Source organism: Osmerus eperlanus, chromosome 28 (genome assembly GCF_963692335.1).
Source record: "Osmerus eperlanus chromosome 28, fOsmEpe2.1, whole genome shotgun sequence".
Classification (NCBI taxonomy): domain Eukaryota; kingdom Metazoa; phylum Chordata; class Actinopteri; order Osmeriformes; family Osmeridae; genus Osmerus; species Osmerus eperlanus.
Window position 1 is genome coordinate 2,887,347 of NC_085045.1, and position 19,831 is coordinate 2,907,177.

At 51.0% G+C, this 19,831-nt stretch overlaps 2 protein-coding genes across 2 annotated transcripts; one reads left to right on the forward strand and one right to left on the reverse strand.

Annotated features, from left to right (window-relative positions):
* Positions 1-1,791: 1,791 nt before the first annotated feature.
* On the forward strand, positions 1,792-14,736 carry aebp1b (AE binding protein 1b). The gene is made up of 22 exons (XM_062454210.1): positions 1,792-2,394; positions 3,462-3,665; positions 3,805-3,867; positions 3,950-4,234; positions 4,766-4,843; positions 5,405-5,467; positions 6,106-6,171; positions 7,589-7,660; positions 7,794-7,903; positions 8,170-8,309; positions 8,397-8,481; positions 8,626-8,770; positions 8,906-8,994; positions 9,210-9,333; positions 9,979-10,175; positions 10,594-10,770; positions 10,855-11,024; positions 11,238-11,722; positions 11,878-12,017; positions 12,152-12,251; positions 12,402-12,568; positions 13,752-14,736. The coding sequence occupies exons 1-22, from the start codon at positions 2,136-2,138 to the stop codon at positions 14,097-14,099; spliced, it is 3,567 nt and encodes a 1,188-aa protein (XP_062310194.1). The 5' UTR covers positions 1,792-2,135; the 3' UTR covers positions 14,100-14,736.
* pold2 (polymerase (DNA directed), delta 2, regulatory subunit) lies at positions 14,543-18,834 on the reverse strand. Its single transcript, XM_062454211.1, has 11 exons — positions 18,487-18,834; positions 17,769-18,001; positions 17,547-17,668; positions 17,332-17,455; positions 17,079-17,193; positions 16,781-16,979; positions 16,481-16,561; positions 16,065-16,222; positions 15,701-15,828; positions 15,343-15,444; positions 14,543-15,200 (listed from the first exon to the last, which is right to left on the reverse strand). The coding sequence occupies exons 2-11, from the start codon at positions 17,995-17,997 to the stop codon at positions 15,040-15,042; spliced, it is 1,419 nt and encodes a 472-aa protein (XP_062310195.1). The 5' UTR covers positions 17,998-18,001; positions 18,487-18,834; the 3' UTR covers positions 14,543-15,039.
* Between the last annotated feature and the right edge of the window lie 997 nt (positions 18,835-19,831).

The window sequence follows — 19,831 nt, forward strand, 5'->3', positions numbered from 1 at the left end:
TCTCTCTCTCTCTCAGCTCTAATTCACCATGGCATGTTTGTCTAATCGTCGGCCATGTTGTTCCGTATTTTCCTTCTTGGCCCACGCGGTTTCCTTCTGTCTGTGTGTGTGTGGGGGGGGGGGGTCTGTGTGTGTGTGCTTTCACCACTTTCAGAACTCATCACCTAACTCATCCAACGATCACAACTCATGGAATAACACACACTTTTGACACCATGACTACATCCCAGTAGAAACATTTCCATGAGCAAGGCAGGGGAGATGAAGAGCTGAGGCCTCGTGGACTTAGAAGATAAGATCCCTCTCTCTCTCTAGCTCCCCCCCCCCTCCTCCCTCCCTCCCTCCCTCCATGCTCCAGGACCATGAGGAGATGATGGTGACTAAATGAGTGTTTATGAGAGTTTGCGAAAATAATTCAAGCTTGTGGTCGTCGTCCCTTGGGTGACTGACTCACGGTCCACAGTGTTAGTTTAGAACAAATTCCCTCTTCATTAAGTCCTTGTTGAGTTAGATGATACTGTATCTGACCTTTGTATATGATGAGGTGGGTTCTCAAGTACTGAGAAAGGGGAAAGCGAGACGGCGAGAACGAGACCAGAATATCGAGTCCCATTCCCTGTAAGAAAACTGAGGAAATCTTACGAAAAACAACATCTGATTTGAATCAGGACAGCCTTTGTCATTTCCATTTGGAATGCTTATCTGAAACCACTTATATAACCCTTCACAACTTTCAACGCTGAGACACCCAGAAAATGATCCCGTTTGGAATCTTAAACTGAACATCAGGCTAATTATTATTCTATTTATTTTCTTGACACTGTAGCTGTCTCAAACTCTTAAACAGAAATAACGAAATCACCCAGAGTATAGGCTACGTTTTCCTGAGTGTATGCCAGACACACAGTGTGTGAGAGAGAGAAAGAGCATGTGTGAGAGTGCCAAATGTGTGTGTGTGTGTGTGTGTGTGTGTGTGTAGGAGGAGAACACGGAGGGGGAACAGACAATAGCAGGGCACAGACAGCATTAGTCCCCTGAAAGGGCATGCTCTTGTCATCTGCTCAAACATTCTCCTGTGTGTTTCTCCACGGCAGTTTGGCACCAAATGAGTTTTCCTGCAGACAGACTAATACTGTTGCTAGCTCAACGACTTCCTCAGGAAGGAATGTCCTCTGCGAAGAGATGGAAAGAAAAGATAGAAATAAAGCGAGAGACATGTTCCAAACGGAATCAGCCCGTGTGTTGTCCTGCTTGTCATTGTTGTAATTGTTCTTTGTAAGAATTCCAGTCTTTTGTGATGAATTGGGTTCAGTAGTATAGGAGTCTATCCTCCCGCTCTTTCCTTCCCTCTCCTCCCTTTCCCCTCCCCCCTTTTCTTCCACTATTCTCGTGTGGAGGAATTCTCCTGTGCAGTCTCTGGAGTCTGTCCCTTCCTGCATGTGTGTGGTGTTGGTTTGGAAGTCTCCCTCTCTGTAAACCTATTATAATTGTGAATTTCCCTTCCCCCTCCTCCTCATCCTCTGCCTCCTACTAGCCTCCTCTTTCAACCTCTCCTCCTCACCCTTCTCTCCCCTCCCTCCTCCTCTCCTCCCTCGCTCAGTTCGGTGTGTGATCTTTGCACCTGTTCAGACTCGTCAGGCAGGGCGGGGCTGCTTCTGACCCTCTCATCTTTGTTGTTGCAGCTGACCTGCACCGTAATCTCCCATCTCCTCTGTCTTTTAGATGAGTGACTGGGCTGCTCCCTCGCTCCCTCCCTCCCTCCCCCCCCCCCCTGCCCTCCTCCCTGTCCAGCCCAGTCTCAGTCTCTCAGTCTGGGTCTGGTGAAGGCTTGCATGTGTTGAACTCCAGAAACTTCCACACCAGGGAGGAGGGGAGGAACTCAAAAGCCAGGCAGCTTGGGGGTGTTAACACAGAACCCTAAACCACAGAACAACGCCACAGAACGCTGAAGAGGATTGCTATCTGGAGCGTTCGGAACTGGAACACGGCGAGACACCGTTCTGGAACACAGAGGAAGATTCCCTGGCCGAGACACTCAGCTGAGGTGTCTGGTTGAACTTTCGTCAACAGCAGAATCCTACGGTGGAACTTTGCAAGCGTAGAACCCCGAGGTAGGGAAGAGCAACGTGGGCAGGATGAGGGGGGGCGAGGCTGCGCTGGTGAGCTGGGCTCTGCTGGCCGTGTGCTGTGTGTTGCTGCCCCGGGGGGGGCACAGCGCAGGGGGGGTCATCTCCATGGCCCCTGAGATGGGGAGGGGGGAGGGGGGAATGGAGGTGCTCCAGACCCTGGAGGTGCAGAAGGATCCAGGGAGAGAAGAGGCTGCTCTGGAGGAGGTGGACCCCCAAGGTAGGAGCAGGAGGGCCAGAGAGGTCGCAGAGGAGAAGACCCTGGCAGGTAAGGAGAATCAAGTCTGCTTTACTACGCTGACACATCTTAATGTTACAAGTGGTTCATGATGAATAAGAAGTCTGTTATGACTGAGTTAGTACACATTCTTCTGTTACATTACCAGACACTGAGAAGGTGGAGGGGGAATGAATGAAAGATGACTGGCCTTGAGCGCTAACCCTACATCTTGAATTACTTACTCTATGACAAGTTAAGCTGAATGAATGACAAGCACACACACACACATTCCAGGCATCCATCAGAGTTGAGAAAGTCCAGATATACTCACCTGTCTACGACTCCTAGACTTACCTCTCTCTCTCACCCCCCCCCCCCCCCCACACACACACACACACACATACGCACACACAGACAGACATCTGGGGATAAACATGAAAAGAAGCACGTTGGCCCAGACTGAGGCCAGAGCAGCCAATGTCAGGGCAGATAGCTTTGCTGGCCAGAGCATCTTGCAGACAGATTCTGACTAATCAGTTCTTTTCCACTGACTGAGCTCGAATCCAGGATGACTGGAGACCACAGAACAAGCTCAGAATATTCCGGAAGGTCCTATGCAACAGAAATACGGCGTGGTAGGGATGTTGTCTCTTAGGGACTTGCACACATTCAGAGCGGAGGACCGCGGCCTGAGGGATTTATGAGCTAGATGCTGCTTCTGCTGTGGACCTGGGCTGGCAGTGTATCATTTGAGGCAGGGCCAGACGTGAAGGCCCTGAGAGAGGCCAGGAGAGGCCAGGAGAGGCCAGCCCCCAGTCGTATAACTCACTGGCACACCCTTTCACTGGCATCAAGTCAGCCCTCAACATCTCTCTGTCTGTCTGTCTCTGCTGTTGATAGGAACCTTTGGTGTCTTCTTGCTTCCGGTCTGTCCGTGTGATTCACGGTCGAGGTGTGTGTGTGTGTGTCTGTGGGCGGGTGCAAGCCCAGCTGTTTTTTCTTTTTGGCCTTTTTGATTTTCTCTGCCTCGCGCACACACACACACACAGACACACAGACACACACACACACAGACACACACTGTAATAATGAGCCACATGTCCCCCCCCCCACAGGTAGGCTGAGAAGAGCCCCGCAGGAGGACAAAGAGAAAAAGAAGAAAGACAAGAAGAAGAACAAGGAGCCGGGTTCCACGAAAAAGCCCAAGACTGAGAAGAAGAAGAAGGAGAAAGGACGCAAGGGCAAGGTGCCCCCCACCACCATCCCCACCACCACCACCCCTGTCCCCACCACCACCCCTCTCCCCACCACAGAGCCAGGTATGGTGTCTGTGTGAGTGAGTGTAGGTATGTCCTCAGTGAATCATTCCCTTTGATATTTTAAGCATTGCTTAACATGTTATGTCTCTGTCTGCCTGTCTGTCTGTCTGTCTGCCTGTCTGCCTGTCTGTCCTCTCAGTGATTCCAACTGAACCGCCCACGGAGCCTGAGGCTTACCCAGATTACCCCTTCCCAGATGAAGGTGAGCCTCAAGATCTCCACACGCACGCACGCACACACACACACACACACGCACAACCTCCCTGTCCGTTTGTGCGTTGCAGAGGATGACTACTGGAAGCCCGAGGAGGGGGCAGAGGAGACCGACGCCCCGGTCACAGACCCCTACGACGACTACTGGAAGCCCGAGGAGGGGGCAGAGGAGACCGACGCCCCGGTCACAGACCCCTACGACGACTACTGGAAGCCTGAAGAGGGGACAGAGGAGACCGACACCCCGGTCACAGACCCCTACGACGACTACTGGAGAGGAGAGGAGACCACAGTCTTCCCCACTGTGGTGGACGAGAAGGTGAAGATCGACGACGGAGACTACTGGGACGCCACATGTACGTCTGTCTGTGTGCCTGTGTATCTGTCTGTGTATATGTCTGTGTATATGTCTGTGTATATGTACGTCTGTCTGTCTGTGTCTGTGTATATGTCTGTGTATATGTACGTCTGTCTGTCTGTCTGTGTATATGTACGTCTGTCTGTGTGTCTGTGTGTCTGTCTGTCACTTTTCTTCCCTCTCCATGCCTTCCTCTCTCTTCTTTTCTCCCTCCCTCCCTCCTCTCTAATCCACCTGGACTCTGTGAGGGCTGACAGGTTGTTTCCATCAGTGCAGATCATGGAAAGAGTCTGGGACTGTCAGAGTTCATCTGACCGGACTTTATGTGATACACTCAACACTGTTTCATTACAGAGAGTTAATTTTTCCACTACCTCTCTCTCTTTCTTTCTTTCCTTCCTCCTCCCTTTGCTCTGTGTCACTTTTCTTTTCCATACATTCTCTTTTTCTCTCCACTCTCTCTTTCTCTGACTTTTTACTCTATGAATCTCCCTCATCTCCTCCCTCTCCCCCTCTCCCCCTCTCCCAGTCGAGGCTCCTGAGCAGCTTCCCTTCCCGGAGGGGGAGGAGGTGAGCCCCACAGACAAGGAAGACTTCACCATCACAGGTGACTTACGCTGCAGTCACACCTACTTTCTGCAACACTCTCAAACAATCAACCCACCAGACCGTCCCCGATCTAGACCACGGGGGCAAAATCATAGTGTGTGTGTGTGGCTAGACACTTCTTCTCCTTAGAGAGTGTGTGTGTGTGTGTGTGTGGGGTGGAGGGGGCGGCTGGTGCCACACTGCCTGAAGAGTTTCATGGTTTTGCTGTGAGGTTAAACGCCCCTTCATTAGATGAGTCTAAAGTTGAAAATGCTTCTGATGTAAACGTTTAACTAGATTGTTGAGAGCCTGGGTGTAACAGTAATCGCACAAACCCACAACATCTGTTGTGGAGCGAACAAAGTTTAGTAATTTAGCAGACACACTTGGGCTGCTTTTCTCTGCCCGGAGACGTGACTGTATAGCTTCAGAGAGCTTATGAAAAATGATCTTGTAAAAAGCTTGCGTAAAATCCACAGCATGTAGTGTGTGTGTACAGTAGCTGGGCTGTCCCCCATCTGGTGTCTGGGTGCAGAGTTCTGTTCAAGTGAAGGTACATTTGTTTTGTCTCTTCAAACAGAGCTGCCCTCTGCTGAGCCTCCCTTTGAACGCAACTGGTATGATGAGTATGACTATGGACGACGTAAGTTTACACGCACACACACGCACAAACACACACAGTTTTCCTGGTTATTTTTGTGGGGATTCAAAGTCTTGTTTTCCCTATCCCTTAACCCTAACTTTGGCCCACACGTGCGCATCAAAGTTTCTAACGTGACCATCCAGTAACAGTGATTAGATAGACTTTACATACGATGTACTGTAAGGATCCGGCTCAATCCTCAGGAACAATCCAGAGAACAACCTCAAGACTGTTCTGAATTCCATGTTTATTTTCTGATGTAGAAACTGCAGCAAGTTTGACTGTGCTGAAACCAAGAACTATGATACAAACTGACAAACAGACTGAGTAAAGCCAGACAAAAGAAATAACGAAAAACAGACCGCTAACCTTTTACAGATTAGCAAACTAAACACTTCCAACACACATTTTAACTCTATAAATTCTAAATTAAGTGAAGGCTCCATGTATGTTTATGCAATTAGTGTAAATTACATGTATTGCATAGGTTACATTGTTTGCGAAATGTACATAGCTTTTCACCAGAAAGTTGAAGCAGAAACAGACATGCAAAGCTGAAATCTGGGCTGAAATCTGGGCTGAAATCTGGGGTGTTTCATGAGAATCTCAATCCTGTTTACCTCTCGTTCATTCCACAGCAAACAAGGAGGACGAAAAGAAAGAGAGAGAGAGACTTGAGAAGGAGAGAGAGAGAGAGGAGCAGGGTGAGTAGTCCAGACTCGCTCCCAGCCCAGTGTAAATCCCCTTCATGATCTACCACACATCCACTCTTCATCAGAATGTAACAACCGTGCTCCTAGCATCTAGCATCATCACATGCCTGCATCATCACTCACAGACACAGGCACAGGTCTGACACAGGCACAGGTCTGACACAGGCACAGGTCTGACACAGGCACAGGTCTGACACAGGCACAGGTCTGACACAGGCACAGGTCTGACACAGGCACAGGTCTGACACAGGCACAGGTCTGACACAGACTTACAGTCCTCTTGCTACGACTTGCAGGGTTCACATGAGAGTTCACACACTGCAAACAGTGTGTGTGTGTGTTGTGTGTTGATAGGGAATGTGAAGGGAGCCCCGGGGTGGAGTGATTACCTGTTGAAAGTGATACGAGGTATCCCAACAGGACTGGAGGAGAGAGAGAGACAGAGAGAGAGAGAGTGAGAGAGAGAGAGTGAGAGAGCGAGAGAGAGAGAGAGAGAGAGAGAGAGAGAGACAGAGAGAGAGAGAGTGAGAGAGAGAGAGTGAGAGAGAGAGAGAGAGAGAGAGAGAGAGAGAGAGAGTGAGAGAGCGAGAGAGCGAGAGTTAGGGAGAGACCCGGGGGAGGCCAGGAAGGCAAGGCAAGGAGAGGCAGGGGCGAGAGACGGAGAGAGAAAGAGAAACAGAGAGGGGGGGTGGCAGAGGAGAGAGGGTGACACCAGGTCTGGGGGAGTGAACACCGTGATGGAGTTACTACACAGATGAGCACCAGCTGCAGCTGCCACGTGTTGCTACGGCGCGTCACCCTGCACGGTGAGGTAAACACGATGTGAGGTTAGAGGCTGGTGTTAGAGGCCAATCTGGACTGCTTAGACATTTAGTCATTTTTAGTCATTCAGAGCCACAGCCACAGCCACAGGCTTAGAGGTTGGAGTTGGAGGCTGTTGTTTGAGGCTAGTTAAAGACTAGTCACTGACCTCATGGAGGTTTGTGTTAGAGGCTGGTGTTTGAGGATAGTTAAAGACTCAGACCTCATAGTGCTTGAATCTACTGAAAGGGAAGTCATTGGTCTCAAAGGCTGTTGTTAGAGGCTGGTTGGAGCCAGGAACCAATGATATACGACAGGTGTCAGCGGGGTACATCCTGTGTGGTGGTTCAGCCAATCACAGCAGGGAAGATATGTCTTTCCCAGCTCAAGAGTAACGTTAGAAGGTCACAAGGTTAACAAAGTGTCTGTGACGATGGCTTCTCAACTGTAACTGTGTGTGTGTGTGTGTGTGCATTCATGCATGCACTATCAATCACAAAGCCAGAGCCCAACTAGGTCAACACTGTTGATGTGCAGAGCAGAAGAGAACAGGAAGTGATGGAGTTGTGGAGTGATTGACAGGTGGTGGTTGTGTTCCTGCTGACAGAGAGAGCGCAGAGAAGGAGAGAGCAGGAGGAGAGAGCCAAGAAGAGACCTCGCATCTTTAAAGAGCCAAAGAGTAAGTCATGGACATGACTGGCACCTGGCACCAGTCACTAACACCCAGCCAGTCCAACATGGATGAGGTATTCCTTATATAACCCCTTTGTGTGTATGTGTGCCTGTGTGTGTGTGTGTGTGTGCGTTCTCAGAATGTCCTCCTCTAGGGATGGAGTCTCACAAGGTGGAGGCAGATCAGCTCCTGTCCTCCTCCGTGTCTCAGTACCGCTTCTCCACACACAGGGCCCGACTCAACATGCAGGTACCACAACCACAACCAGGTCCAAGTTACCTGTCTGCTCAAATCAATATAGCTAAGCCTGGCTGTGGTCTGGCTGTTCACTACATGAAGATTACTCTGCTTTTTTGGATGATCTTGATGCTATTGATTGTGGGTGATTTATCACATATCTATAGTTGACAGCCACAATGTGATGATCTCAATGGCTAGATGCCAGGTATCAGATTCGGTTGGGCGTAACAGAATCAGACTTTATAGAACTCTGGTGTGGATTCCATGGTTCCCAGGGTTCTGAAGATGAGGACGACATGAGGGGCGGGGCCTGGTGTGCAAACCCAGAGGATAAGATCCACTGGTTTGAGATTGACGGTCGGAGAGCCACGGAGTTCACCGGGGTCATCACCCAGGGACGAGACTCCGGCAACGAGTAGGACAACACACACACACACACACACACACAGAGTAAATGGTTGTGGTGATTACCTGTGTGTGAGCTTGTGACCTAACCTTGCAGGACAGACTTTGTGACGTCGTACTTCGTAGCCTTCAGTAATGACAGCAGAGAGTGGATCACCATCCATGACGGCTACTCTGACTGGGTGAGTCAGGCTCTCACTGGGCCAATCTCACAGCTCCAATCATTCTGCTCCAATCATACAGCTCCAATCATACAGCTCCAATCATACAGCTTCAATCATACTGCTCCAATCAACCCCCCCGCCCCTCTCTCCCTGCACGTGTAGTTGTTCTTTGGGAACAGTGACATGGACACTCCGGTGCTGAACCAGTTTGCTATGCCCATGTTGGCGCGCTACATCAGGGTGATCCCTCAGAGCTGGAATGGCAGTCTGTGCATGAGACTGGAGGTCCTGGGCTGCCCTGTGCCTGGTGAGACACACACTGACACACACACACACTGTAAATCCCCTTCCCACACACACCAACACACACTCAGTCTCTTTCTCCACAAACACATACACACAGACACAGACGCCTCATCACTGTGTGTGTCCGTCCCATCAGATCCAGATGCTGTCCACTACAGACAGAATGAAGTAACCCCGGTAGACTACCTGGACTTCAGACACCACAACTACTCTGCCATGGTCACGGTGAGCGCCGATCTGGGACACCTCACACAATCACCCAACAGCTCACATGACTACCAAGAAGACCAGCACCTCCTCAATTGTCTTATTCACGTCATCTTCGAATCCGCAGTCTTGTTATATATGATATAACACTGTGTTCTGTCTCTCTGTCTCTGTGTGCTGTCTCTCTGTCTCTCTCTCTTCCTCTCTCTCTGTCTCTCTTTCTCTCTGTGCAGCTGATGAAGTCTGTGGGTGACGAGTGTCCCAACATCACCAGTGTTTACAGTCTGGGCCTCAGCTCTGAGGGACGGGACATCCTGGCCATGGTCCTGTCTGACAACCCCACAGAGCATGAGACAGGTCGGGCCACAGAAACACCACAGACTGCAACACTAAATCATTCTCATATCCCATTATCAACACTCAAAGTAGAAAATTATTAGAACAAATTACAGTGTTGACTACAGACTATTATCAACCCAATACAATCATTTATTAAAGTATGAATGGAGGGCCCCATTCGGTCTAACGTTTCTACTCACCCATTTGTAGATTTAATTAATTTAATTGAAGATTACGTTCTTTTTTGCTGTAAACAACACGACAGAAAGTTCCACCAAAACTGTCCCATCCTCCCTGTTGTGTAATAAGATAACTTTCCTATTTCCAATTAAGCTAATTGGTTTAAGATAAGTAGCTCAATGCTTATTGGTTATTTCCTTCTTCCTTTTTTGGACGCGGTTTTGACAGAGACCAAACGTTGCAATATAAAACATCCATTCTGATTGGTCAATTTAGTAACGAGAGGAGCCGTTATTCCTACAGCCTCTTCTGGCACTGCGTGCAATACAATCAATGAATATGGGCGTATGATATAGCCTGCGTATCTTGGAAAATGAAAATATATATATATTATGGTCATCATCATCATGGACTGAACAATTTTGTACGGACTGTATATAATACAGTACACTGTATTATATATACATTTGTTTCTCCTCTCAGGTGAGCCGGAGTTCCGTTTCACAGCGGGTCTCCACGGTAACGAGGCTGTGGGTCGGGAGATGGTTCTGCTTCTGATGCAGTACCTGTGTAAGGAGTACAAGGACGGGAACCCGCGAGTGCGCCGCCTGGTGGAGGGAATACGCATACACCTGGTGCCCTCGCTCAACCCTGACGGACAGGAGAAGGCCCTCCTTGCAGTAAGTCGCACCTTTATATTTCTGTTTATTTTGGCACTTCTGTGTATTCAGGTACACCTCTCGGTATGATAAACTAAAAGCAGACTGTTTTAGGAAACCGTTCCGGGAAATGCTGTTCTAGACTGGTCAATTGACCATTTAGAAGCTACCACACAAGAACTTGACGGGAAAAAGCTATTTCATTGACATATAGCAGACGCTCTTAACCAGAGAGACTTACAATAAGTACAGGGACATTCCCCCGAGGCAAGTAGAGTGCCTTGCCCAAGGACACAACGTCATTTTGCACGGCCGGGATTCGAACCAGCAACCTTCGGATTACTAGCCCAATTCCCTAACCGCTCAGCCACCTGACTCTATTTCACTTGCATCAACTGTCTCTCGACCTTTTTCTCTCTGTCTCTCTCTTCTCCCTCAGGGTTCAGAGCTGAGTGGATGGACCACCGGCCACTGGACCGCAGATGGACACGACATCTTCCAGAACTTTCCAGACCTGAACAGTGTGTTGTGGGAGGCCGAGGACCGGGGCATGGTGCCCAAGATCACCCCCAACCACCACGTCCCCATCCCTGGAGACCTGGAGGGGAACAGTTCGGTGTGTGTGTGTGTGTGTTTCAACATACTGTGAGCTTTTGACATCCTAGCCACCTGACGACGTCCTCCATCCCTTCTGTTACAGATCTCCGTGGAGACGCGGCACATCATCTCGTGGATGGAGAGCATCCCGTTCGTGCTGGGCGCCAACCTGCAGGGCGGGGAGAAGGTCGTGGCTTATCCCTACGACAACATGCGCCTGGCCAAGAAAGCCGACAGCCACGACCAGAGGACACACAGCCGCAAGAAGAGACAGTAGGATCTCGTCTCTCCTTCCTCCCTCTCTCCTGGCTCCTCACCCCTTCTTTTTCCAACATTGTCTCCCGTCTCTTTCAGTTTTTTGGGAGGTCTCTCTACACTCAATAACGAACTCTTGAAAGGTCCAGCTTCCAAAACGTCAAGGAGAGGAACTGTCTGTCTGTGTCAGAGCCTGGCGTAAAGGGCAGTGTTTGTATTTCCTGTTTCAAGATACGAGGAGGAGGGCTACGACGTGACGGAGTGGGAGCGGGGCTACCAGGAGGAGCCTGATTGGAGGGACCGGGGACACAGGGAGGAGCCAGAGGAGGATTGGAGAAGACAGGGACACGGACACGGACACGAGAGCTACGGGCACGAGAGCCACGGGGGCGAAGGGTACGACCACGGAGGTTATGAGCGCGGAGGGTACGACCGCGGAGGTTACGAGCACGGGGGGTACGAGCATGGGGGCCACGAGGGCTACGGGCAGAGGGAGGAGGAGGAGGATGACAGAGGGCGAGGGGGCTACCAGGACTCGGAGCCGGAGGACGAGCCGCGAGCCACGGCGGACGCATCCCTTTTCAGGTGGCTGGCCATCTCCTACGCCTCCACCCACCTGGGCATGACGCGCTCCCACCACGGCGGTTGCCACGGCAACGACGTCACCGGAGGGCAGGGGATCGTCAACCGGGCCAAGTGGAAACCCGTCGCAGGAAGTGAGTGCGGACTTCCTGCTTGGTGTGCGGAATGTTCCAGGCCCGGATTGCAATTTAGTTTCCTTTTCTTCTGTCCCTTTTTTTCTCCTCCTTCTCTTCCCTCTTTCCTGCTCTCCTCCTCCGCGACCTCTCACCCTCTCTCTTTGCCTCCCCAGGCATGAATGACTTCAGCTACCTGCACACCAACTGTTTTGAGCTGTCCATGTTCCTGGGCTGTGACAAGTTCCCTCACCAGACTGAGCTGCTGTCGGAATGGGAGAATAACAGGGAGGCCATGCTCATCTTCATGGAGCAGGTGTGTCTCTCTCTTACACACACACACACACACACACACATGCACACACACACATGCACGTCTGTTCTCAGCATGGACAGGCAGCAGGAGGGTGTTACACTAACTAAGACCCCCCCCCCCTCCCATTCTGCCAGGTGCATCGTGGAATACGGGGCATAGTCAAGGACCAGGAAGGAAACGCCCTCGGCAACGCCACTGTCTCCGTGGAGGGGGTCAGCCATGATGTCACCACAGGTCAATAGATCAGATTTATACTTTATGTAAAATGCTACCGTGACCCTAACCCAAACCTTAATCCCCAGGTTGAAATTTTGGGGGACAATATATATCCTAACCCTAACCATGACCCTTGACCCCCCCCCCCCCCCCCCCCCGCCCCACTAGGAGCGTCTGGGGACTACTGGCGCCTGCTGAACCCGGGGGAATACCGGGTGACGGTACGGGCCGAAGGCTTCTCCCCCCTCACCAAGCTGTGTGTGGTGGGCTACGAGCCTGGAGCTACCGCCTGCAGCTTCACCCTTGCCAAGTCAAACTGGGACCGCATCAAACAGGTGAGCCAACGGTCTGTGTAGGGATCTCCCTGGTCTCTCTGGGGATCTCCTAGGTTTCTCTGGGGATCTCCCTGGTCTCTCTGGGGATCTCCCTGGTCGCTCTGGGGATCTCCCTGGTCTCTCTGGGGGTCTCCCTGGTCTCTCTGGGGATCTCCTAGGTCTCCCTGGGGATCTCCCTGGTCTCTCTGGGGATCTCCCTGGTCTCTCTGGGGATCTCCCTGGTCTCTCTGGGGATCTCCCTGGGGATCTCCCTGGTCTCTCTGGGGATCTCCCTGGTCTCTCTGGGAGTCTCCCTGGTCGCTCTGGGGATCTCCCTGGTCTCTCTGGGGATCTCCCTGGTCTCTCTGGGGATCTCCTAGGTCTCCCTGGGGATCTCCCTGGGGATCTCCCTGGGGATCTCCCTGGTCTCACTGGGGATCTCCCTGGTCTCTCTGGGGATCTCCCTGGTCTCCCTGGGGGTCTCCCTGGTCTCTCTGGGGATCTCCCAGGTCTCCCTCAGGATCTCCCTGGTCTCTCTGGGGATCTCCCTGGTCTCTCTGGGGATCTCCCTGGTCTCTCTGGGGATCTCCCTGGGGATCTCCCTGGGGATCTCCCTGGTCTCTCTGGGGATCTCCCTGGTCTCTCTGGGGGTCTCCCTGGTCGCTCTGGGGATCTCCCTGGTCTCTCTGGGGATCTCCCTGGTCTCTCTGGGGGTCTCCCTGGTCTCTCTGGGGATCTCCCTGGTCTCTCTGGGGATCTCCCTGGTCTCTCTGGGGGTCTCCCTGGTCGCTCTGGGGATCTCCCTGGTCTCTCTGGGGATCTCCCTGGTCTCTCTGGGGGTCTCCCTGGTCTCTCTGGGGATCTCCCTGGTCTCCCTGGGGATCTCCCTGGTCTCTCTGGGGATCTCCCTGGTCTCCCTGGGGGTCTCCCTGGTCTCTCTGGGGATCTCCCTGGTCTCTCTGGGGGTCTCCCTGGTCTTTCTGGGGATCTCCTAGGTCTCTCTGGGGATCTCCCTGGGGATCTCCCTGGGGATCTCCCTGGTCTCTCTGGGGATCTCCCTGGTCTCCCTGGGGGTCTCCCTGGTCCTGGTCTTCCTCCAGTCTCTCCTGTCGTTCCCTCTTCCCTCAGTTCCCTCTCTACATCCAGACTCCTTCTCAAAGCCCTTCCTTCTCATGTATCTGTCAACCGATGTGTCAATCAACAGATCATGGCCCTGCACGGCAACAAACCCATCCGCCTGCTCAGCCACGGTAACAGCGGCGCACCCCGGAACACAGTTGTCGGCGGCAACAGGCGCAACGGAGGCTTCCCCATAGATCCCGAGATGCGGCGCATGCGCCTGAGGAAGCTTCGTCTCGCCCGGCTACGCCGCCTACGGCAGGAGAGACTGATGAGGGCCACGACCACGTCGCCCCCGACAACCACGACGGTCGCCACGACGACAGAGAGCACCACTGCCTGGTACGACTTCCCGTGGGACAAGTCGACGTCGGAAGGGTTCACCGACTCCATCCTGGATTACAACTACGAGATTAAGGTCGATGATTACTGAAGAAACCAAGGAACTGGTCCAGCTATTACACACACACACATACAGTTATCACTTCCCCTTTGTTCCAGTAGTCTGATCTGTTAACACGCACACACACACCTGTCCTTCTCCCTCTCGTAGGTCCTCTCAGTCTGTCTCAGATGTGTTGATACAGAGAAGGTTCCAGAAGGGGGTGGAGTCCCCCTGAGGGGGCAGGGAGCAGGGCAATGATCTGGGACAGGAAGGGGAGGGGCTATAGTGTGGGACAGGAAGGGGAGGGGTTATAGAATTAAACTAGTGGTCTTCAGGACCTGTAGGGTCCTGGCTGTACTGCTCGAAGTGAATGTATTTCAGACAGGTTCTGGTAATGTTGATACGCTGGTTGCCATGGAGATACGCTGGTTGCCATGTAGAAACTGTGTCTTACTGTCAGCCTTTCACACGACACAAAACAGCAGCAAACATTAGATCTTATAAAAGAGAGTTGATTTACTTACATTTCTTTCATCCAACAACACAACATTGATTTACAGATGTGGAGACAATGAGAATGTTTCCTGAAGGGTGAGGAAACTGACATTCTTAAGCGTTGTTCTACAATAAGCTCAAAATCAGAAGACATGTTATTTTGTTCAAGTAATAAAGGTTTGTTTAAGTACAGGACTCGCATTTCTGTTATTCCCATATATGACACATTGACATTCTGCCATGTGGGCAGACATACTTGATTTCCACATACAAACCCATACAACTTTAATAATCCATGTGACTGATGAGCATATATTATAGAATCCAGCGCAGATTGTAACAGGCTTCAGTTAAAGGTGTATTCTGAGACTACAGTGCTCTATTATGATGCTGTACAACAGCATTCATATTGATGCCTGATCACAGCTGGTGAACAGTATGCAAAGAAAAACAGCCAGCACAGGAGAGTGTGTGTGTGTGTGTGACAAGTTGTTCAGTGGCTGATATTCATCTCGCTGTCCTCGTCGTCGTTGGCGGAAAAGGAGGAGAAGCTGATTGGCTCGCAGTCCAGCGTGCGCAGGTTCACCAGACAGGCCGTCAGTGTGCTGCAGAATTCTGGGATAGCTATCAAGAGGACCTCCTGACCGTCAGAACCTGGAATGGTGAGGTGGAGAGGGAGACAGAGTTAGAACGATGACAGAAAGGAGACAGATGAGGCAGAGAGACTAGAGTCAGGACAGTTAGAGAGTCAGAGCAGTTAGAGACGATTCAGAGCAGTTAGAGACTAGAGTCAGACCTGTGATGCGTTTGCACTGGAGGGAGGGGGCGCTGCCACTGAAGTAGACATGAGGACATTCCTCCAGGATGAAAGGATCCTTCTGGTAGAACGGATAGCAGCCTGAGAAAGAGAGAGGAGTCAGAACATACCGTGACCCCCCAGTGTGTGTGTGTGTGTGTGAGTGAGAGTGAGAGAGTGTGTGTGAGTGAGAGAGAGAGTGTGTGTGTGTGTGAGAGTGAGTGAGAGAGTGTGTGTGAGTGTGTGTGAGTGTGTGTGTGTGAGAGTGAGTGAGAGAGTGTGTGTGAGAGAGTGTGTGAGTGAGTGTGAGTGAGAGAGTGTGTGAGAGAGTGTGTGAGTGAGTGTGAGTGTGTGTTACCCAGTGTGTCGGGTGCGGTGGGGGCCAGGTGCCTCAGACGGAGTGTGTTCTCCAGGATCTCCAGATGGTCATCCATGCTGCTGTATTTCTTAATGTCGCACACATTCTGACCAGACGTCCCCAGGAAGCTACGGACGCCACCACAGGGACACTCAGCACACACACACACACACTGTCATATTCAACCGTCACATGTTAGACCTGAGAACAGTAGGGCTTCTTGCATTGTGTGTGTGGGATTGACACAAAGAGTGAAAAGCAAGCAAGAGAATGGAAAAGTTAAGTGAGTGTGAGAGGGAAAGAGTAAATGACAATGACAGACAGAAATGTGTTTGTGTGTGTGTGTGTGTGTGTGTGTGCCTACCGGAGCCCGTGCAGGTCGGCCTGGTACGGGTTGGAGACCAGCCGCAGGGTGGGGTAGGGGGAGGAGAGGGGGAACATGCAGCGGTGCATGGGCTGCTGGGGGAGGGTGAAGTTAGTGGGATCATACTGGCCTGGCATCACATCCACTGGTACTGAGCCCTGGAGGGGGAGGGGGGGCAAACACACAGTCAACTATCAACAGCAACAACCAGAACGTTTAGGCAACTATGTTTGCCTGAATTCAACACAATTTTGGGCAAGGCAAGTTATAAATGTACCAGCCTTTTCTCCATTTCTGTATATTTTACACGCCCCTTTCCCATTCTGTCCCTCTCTCCTCCCTCACTCCTCTCTCTCATCTCCTCCCTCACTCCCCTTTCTCCTCCCCTCTCTCCTCCCCTCTCCTCATCTTCTCACCACTAGCTGGAGCAGCATCTCGTCCAGCAGTTTCATGGCGTCCACACTGCTTGCCTGGGTCTTCTTAGTCAAGTACTTGGCCTGAGGGGAGAGGAGAGGGAGAAGAGAGGGAGAGGAGAGGGAGAAGAGAGGGAGAGGAGGGGGAGAGGAAGGGGAGAGGAAGGGGAGAGGAAGGGGAGAGGAAGGGGAGAGGAAGGGGAGAGGAAGGGGAGAGGACACAAGGACCTCCGTCAACTTCTCCATGACAAAACCGACAGTCTTTCAACCCAAGGGGTGTCACGTCTAAATCAGTCCCCTCACCCTGGTGGAGGCGTCTTTGTCCTGGGTGCTCTGACTCAGCAGGTTCCCAGCCAGGAGCACCCTGGAGATGGTCGCCGCGCCGCTCTGCTCGCCCTGGTCTCCCAGCTGGCCCGTTACCATGTCGACCAGTAGCTGTAGAGCCAGCATGCTGTCTGCGTTGCTGCCGCCCAGACCCAGGCCGGACGCCAAGAGCACAAACCTGCAACCACACAGCTCAGAGTCACACCTCCATCACTGGAGACACACACACACACACTACCAGAATATGTGTGGGAACCAGTCAGAAATGTGTGTGTACCTGTCTGAGTTTAGCGTTGGCCTTGGGGACTGAGGGGGGAGGTCGGCCGTACAGAAGTCGTCCACAGTGAACTTCCCATAATTCTTCTCTGCCCCGTATATTGCAATCACACTACCTGAGATGAGAGAGAGAGAGAATACTTAGTCACAAGGTCGCCATGGAGTTTGTCTTCAAAACAAAGTGGTTTGATCGCCCTCAGGTCCTGAGGCGTCCTCTCTCCTAAGTCAGGGCGAGCACGGGGGGCGGACAAGACCTGTGACAAACTTGTCTGCGTTGATGTTCCCCTCCAGCTTGATCCTCTGCAGCTCATCTTCCAGTATCAGCTCGTCTGATTGGCTGATGTACTTGGTGCGTGCCGGCTGGGGAAGGAGGTTGTGCTGGGAGACAGAAGGGGAAAAAAAGAGATGGGAGAGAGTGAGGAAGAGAAGGAAAGGATAGTTCCACAATGGGAGCCACGGTGCTTCTCACCTCCTCGCTGATCTCCTTCAGAATGGACGGCTGCAGCTCCATGTGCTTGAACAGGGTTCCCACAATGCAACACTGCTCTCCCATCTGCAGGTCGCAAAGTTTCCTCATCAGGACGTCATCTCCTGAGAGAGAGTGAGTGAGTGAGAACATTTCAGATAGATTTGGGCCAGAGATATGTGATTAGTAGTTACAGTATGTGAGAGCGCAAACACCAGCACCCACCCCATTTCTGCTTGGCTCTCTCGGTCAGCAGTGGGTTTATCTGCATTAGCCTGGTGGCGTAGATGTGAGCATACTGGCGATTGAAGCTCCGCTCCCCCAACTTGAAGCGCTCTGCGCAGGGAGAGAAGGCTGGCTCCACCCGCTCGAACACGGGGCCCCTCTCCTCCGAGCCAGGTCGACAAAGCAGGGAGGACGAGCCCTCCCCCTGGGCGCTGAGTTCGGAGAACATGGCTCTAGAGACAAGGGGACAGATAAACCTCAACTTTACTCGAGTTGCTAAAAGCTTCCATGCAAAGTCAAAGACCGCTGTCCACTCTTTACCGTCCAAGCGTTGGCATGCAATGTTCAATATTTTGATTACAGTAAGAGGCACTGTAACTTAAGTTAGGATAATGTCGCTAATTTTAAACAACGAGCTAGCAAGCTAGATCGAAGAGTTGAGTCATGGAAAGCTTGCAAGTGAGCCATATAGTACTATATGGCTCACTTGCAAGCTGTCTCTTCGATCTAGCTTGCTAGCTCGTTGTTGAGCCATATAGTACCCATCATGGGTACTATATGGCTCACTTGCAAGCTACAGTAATTGGCGAACTGTAGCGTTGCGTAGCTAAACAAGCTATTCTGCTGCAGCCAAGCCGGGGTACTGTAGCTAGCTACAGCATTTTACTGTGAACAATCGCATAGGACTAACGAAAGAAAAACATCGATCGTATTTTACCTTGGTTACTGCGCAAATGACTGTGAAAGTTGCAGAAAACGTGGTTTTACTGTTGACAGCTTACAGTATTATGCTTTCGCACAACCACAGCATCTCCCGCGAAACAGTTCAACATACCCCGCGCACTCTCTCTGTCGTCGCCTACTATATACGTAACATGTGTCCGTAAACAGACATGTTTGTAAGGTCTAAGTTACATATAGCAATTGGGAAGTTATTCGAGGACAAAGATTAACTATTTTTTATCTTGACTGTAAAGTTACGTTCCTTTTCGAAGAAAAAAACCCCACACATTGTTTTGTGTTGATTTCATAGTAAAATATTTGACAAGATAGCTGATACAGCGATACAGATACGGTGGCCCAAAGGTTCATACAACCACACAAGGAAACAAAAGCTGACAATAACACCGTTCTCTGGCTTTTAAATTAACTGCTTTGTTCACCTGTCCAGAGGGGATACACATTATATCAGGCCGTTTTTCATCTGATATAATGTGTACCCCCTCCCCTAACATTCAAAGGGTCTGTCCTGCCATAATGTGTGTTATTTTCTGTTCTTTTGGTCACTCTTTGCTAGCAGCCCTATGGAACGGGTTTTTTAACCCTCGTGCTGCCTTCGGGTCACATGACCCAAAGGTTCATAACGAACCATCGTTGTGTTTACCCAATTTTACCCAATACAAAAACAAATACAAATAATTTTCTTTTAACCTTCGCAATGTGGGGGGTCTGAGACAGCCCAACGGTTAAAAGAAAATGCTTCACTTTGTTTTTGTATGCGGTAAAGTTGTCGCAATACGACGGTGGGTCACAATGACTGATGGGTCAGAATGACCCGAAGATAACACAAGGGTTAAGGGGCACTGTTTCGACAGCGCCATTGGCCTGCGCTTCAATACCGCCATCTAGTGTCCTAAAGTGAGAATTACACGTGCAGTTCTCACAGTAAACCACCAGATGGCGATGGTAAAGCGCAGCCCTATGGAACGGGTTTTTAAGGGCCACTGTTTCGACAGCGCCATTGGGCTGCGCTTCAATACCGCCAACTCGTAGTTTAATGTGAGAATTACAAGTGCAGTTCTCATAGGAAATCATGGGATGTCGGTGGTCATCACTGAACGCTAAACCAGAGAATGTCTAATAGGGGAGACCCATGTTGGTAACATGTAGATATGAAATATAGAATATAAATTAGCATACATAAACTGTTTTTGGAATATGTTTATTGTCAGTGAACACAAACATATCACTTATGAATGTGACATCAACAGAGATTCCCCTGCAATGACCATAAAACCATGATTCAGAGAGAAAGGAGGGTGCAGACTGTTGGGATTGTCAAT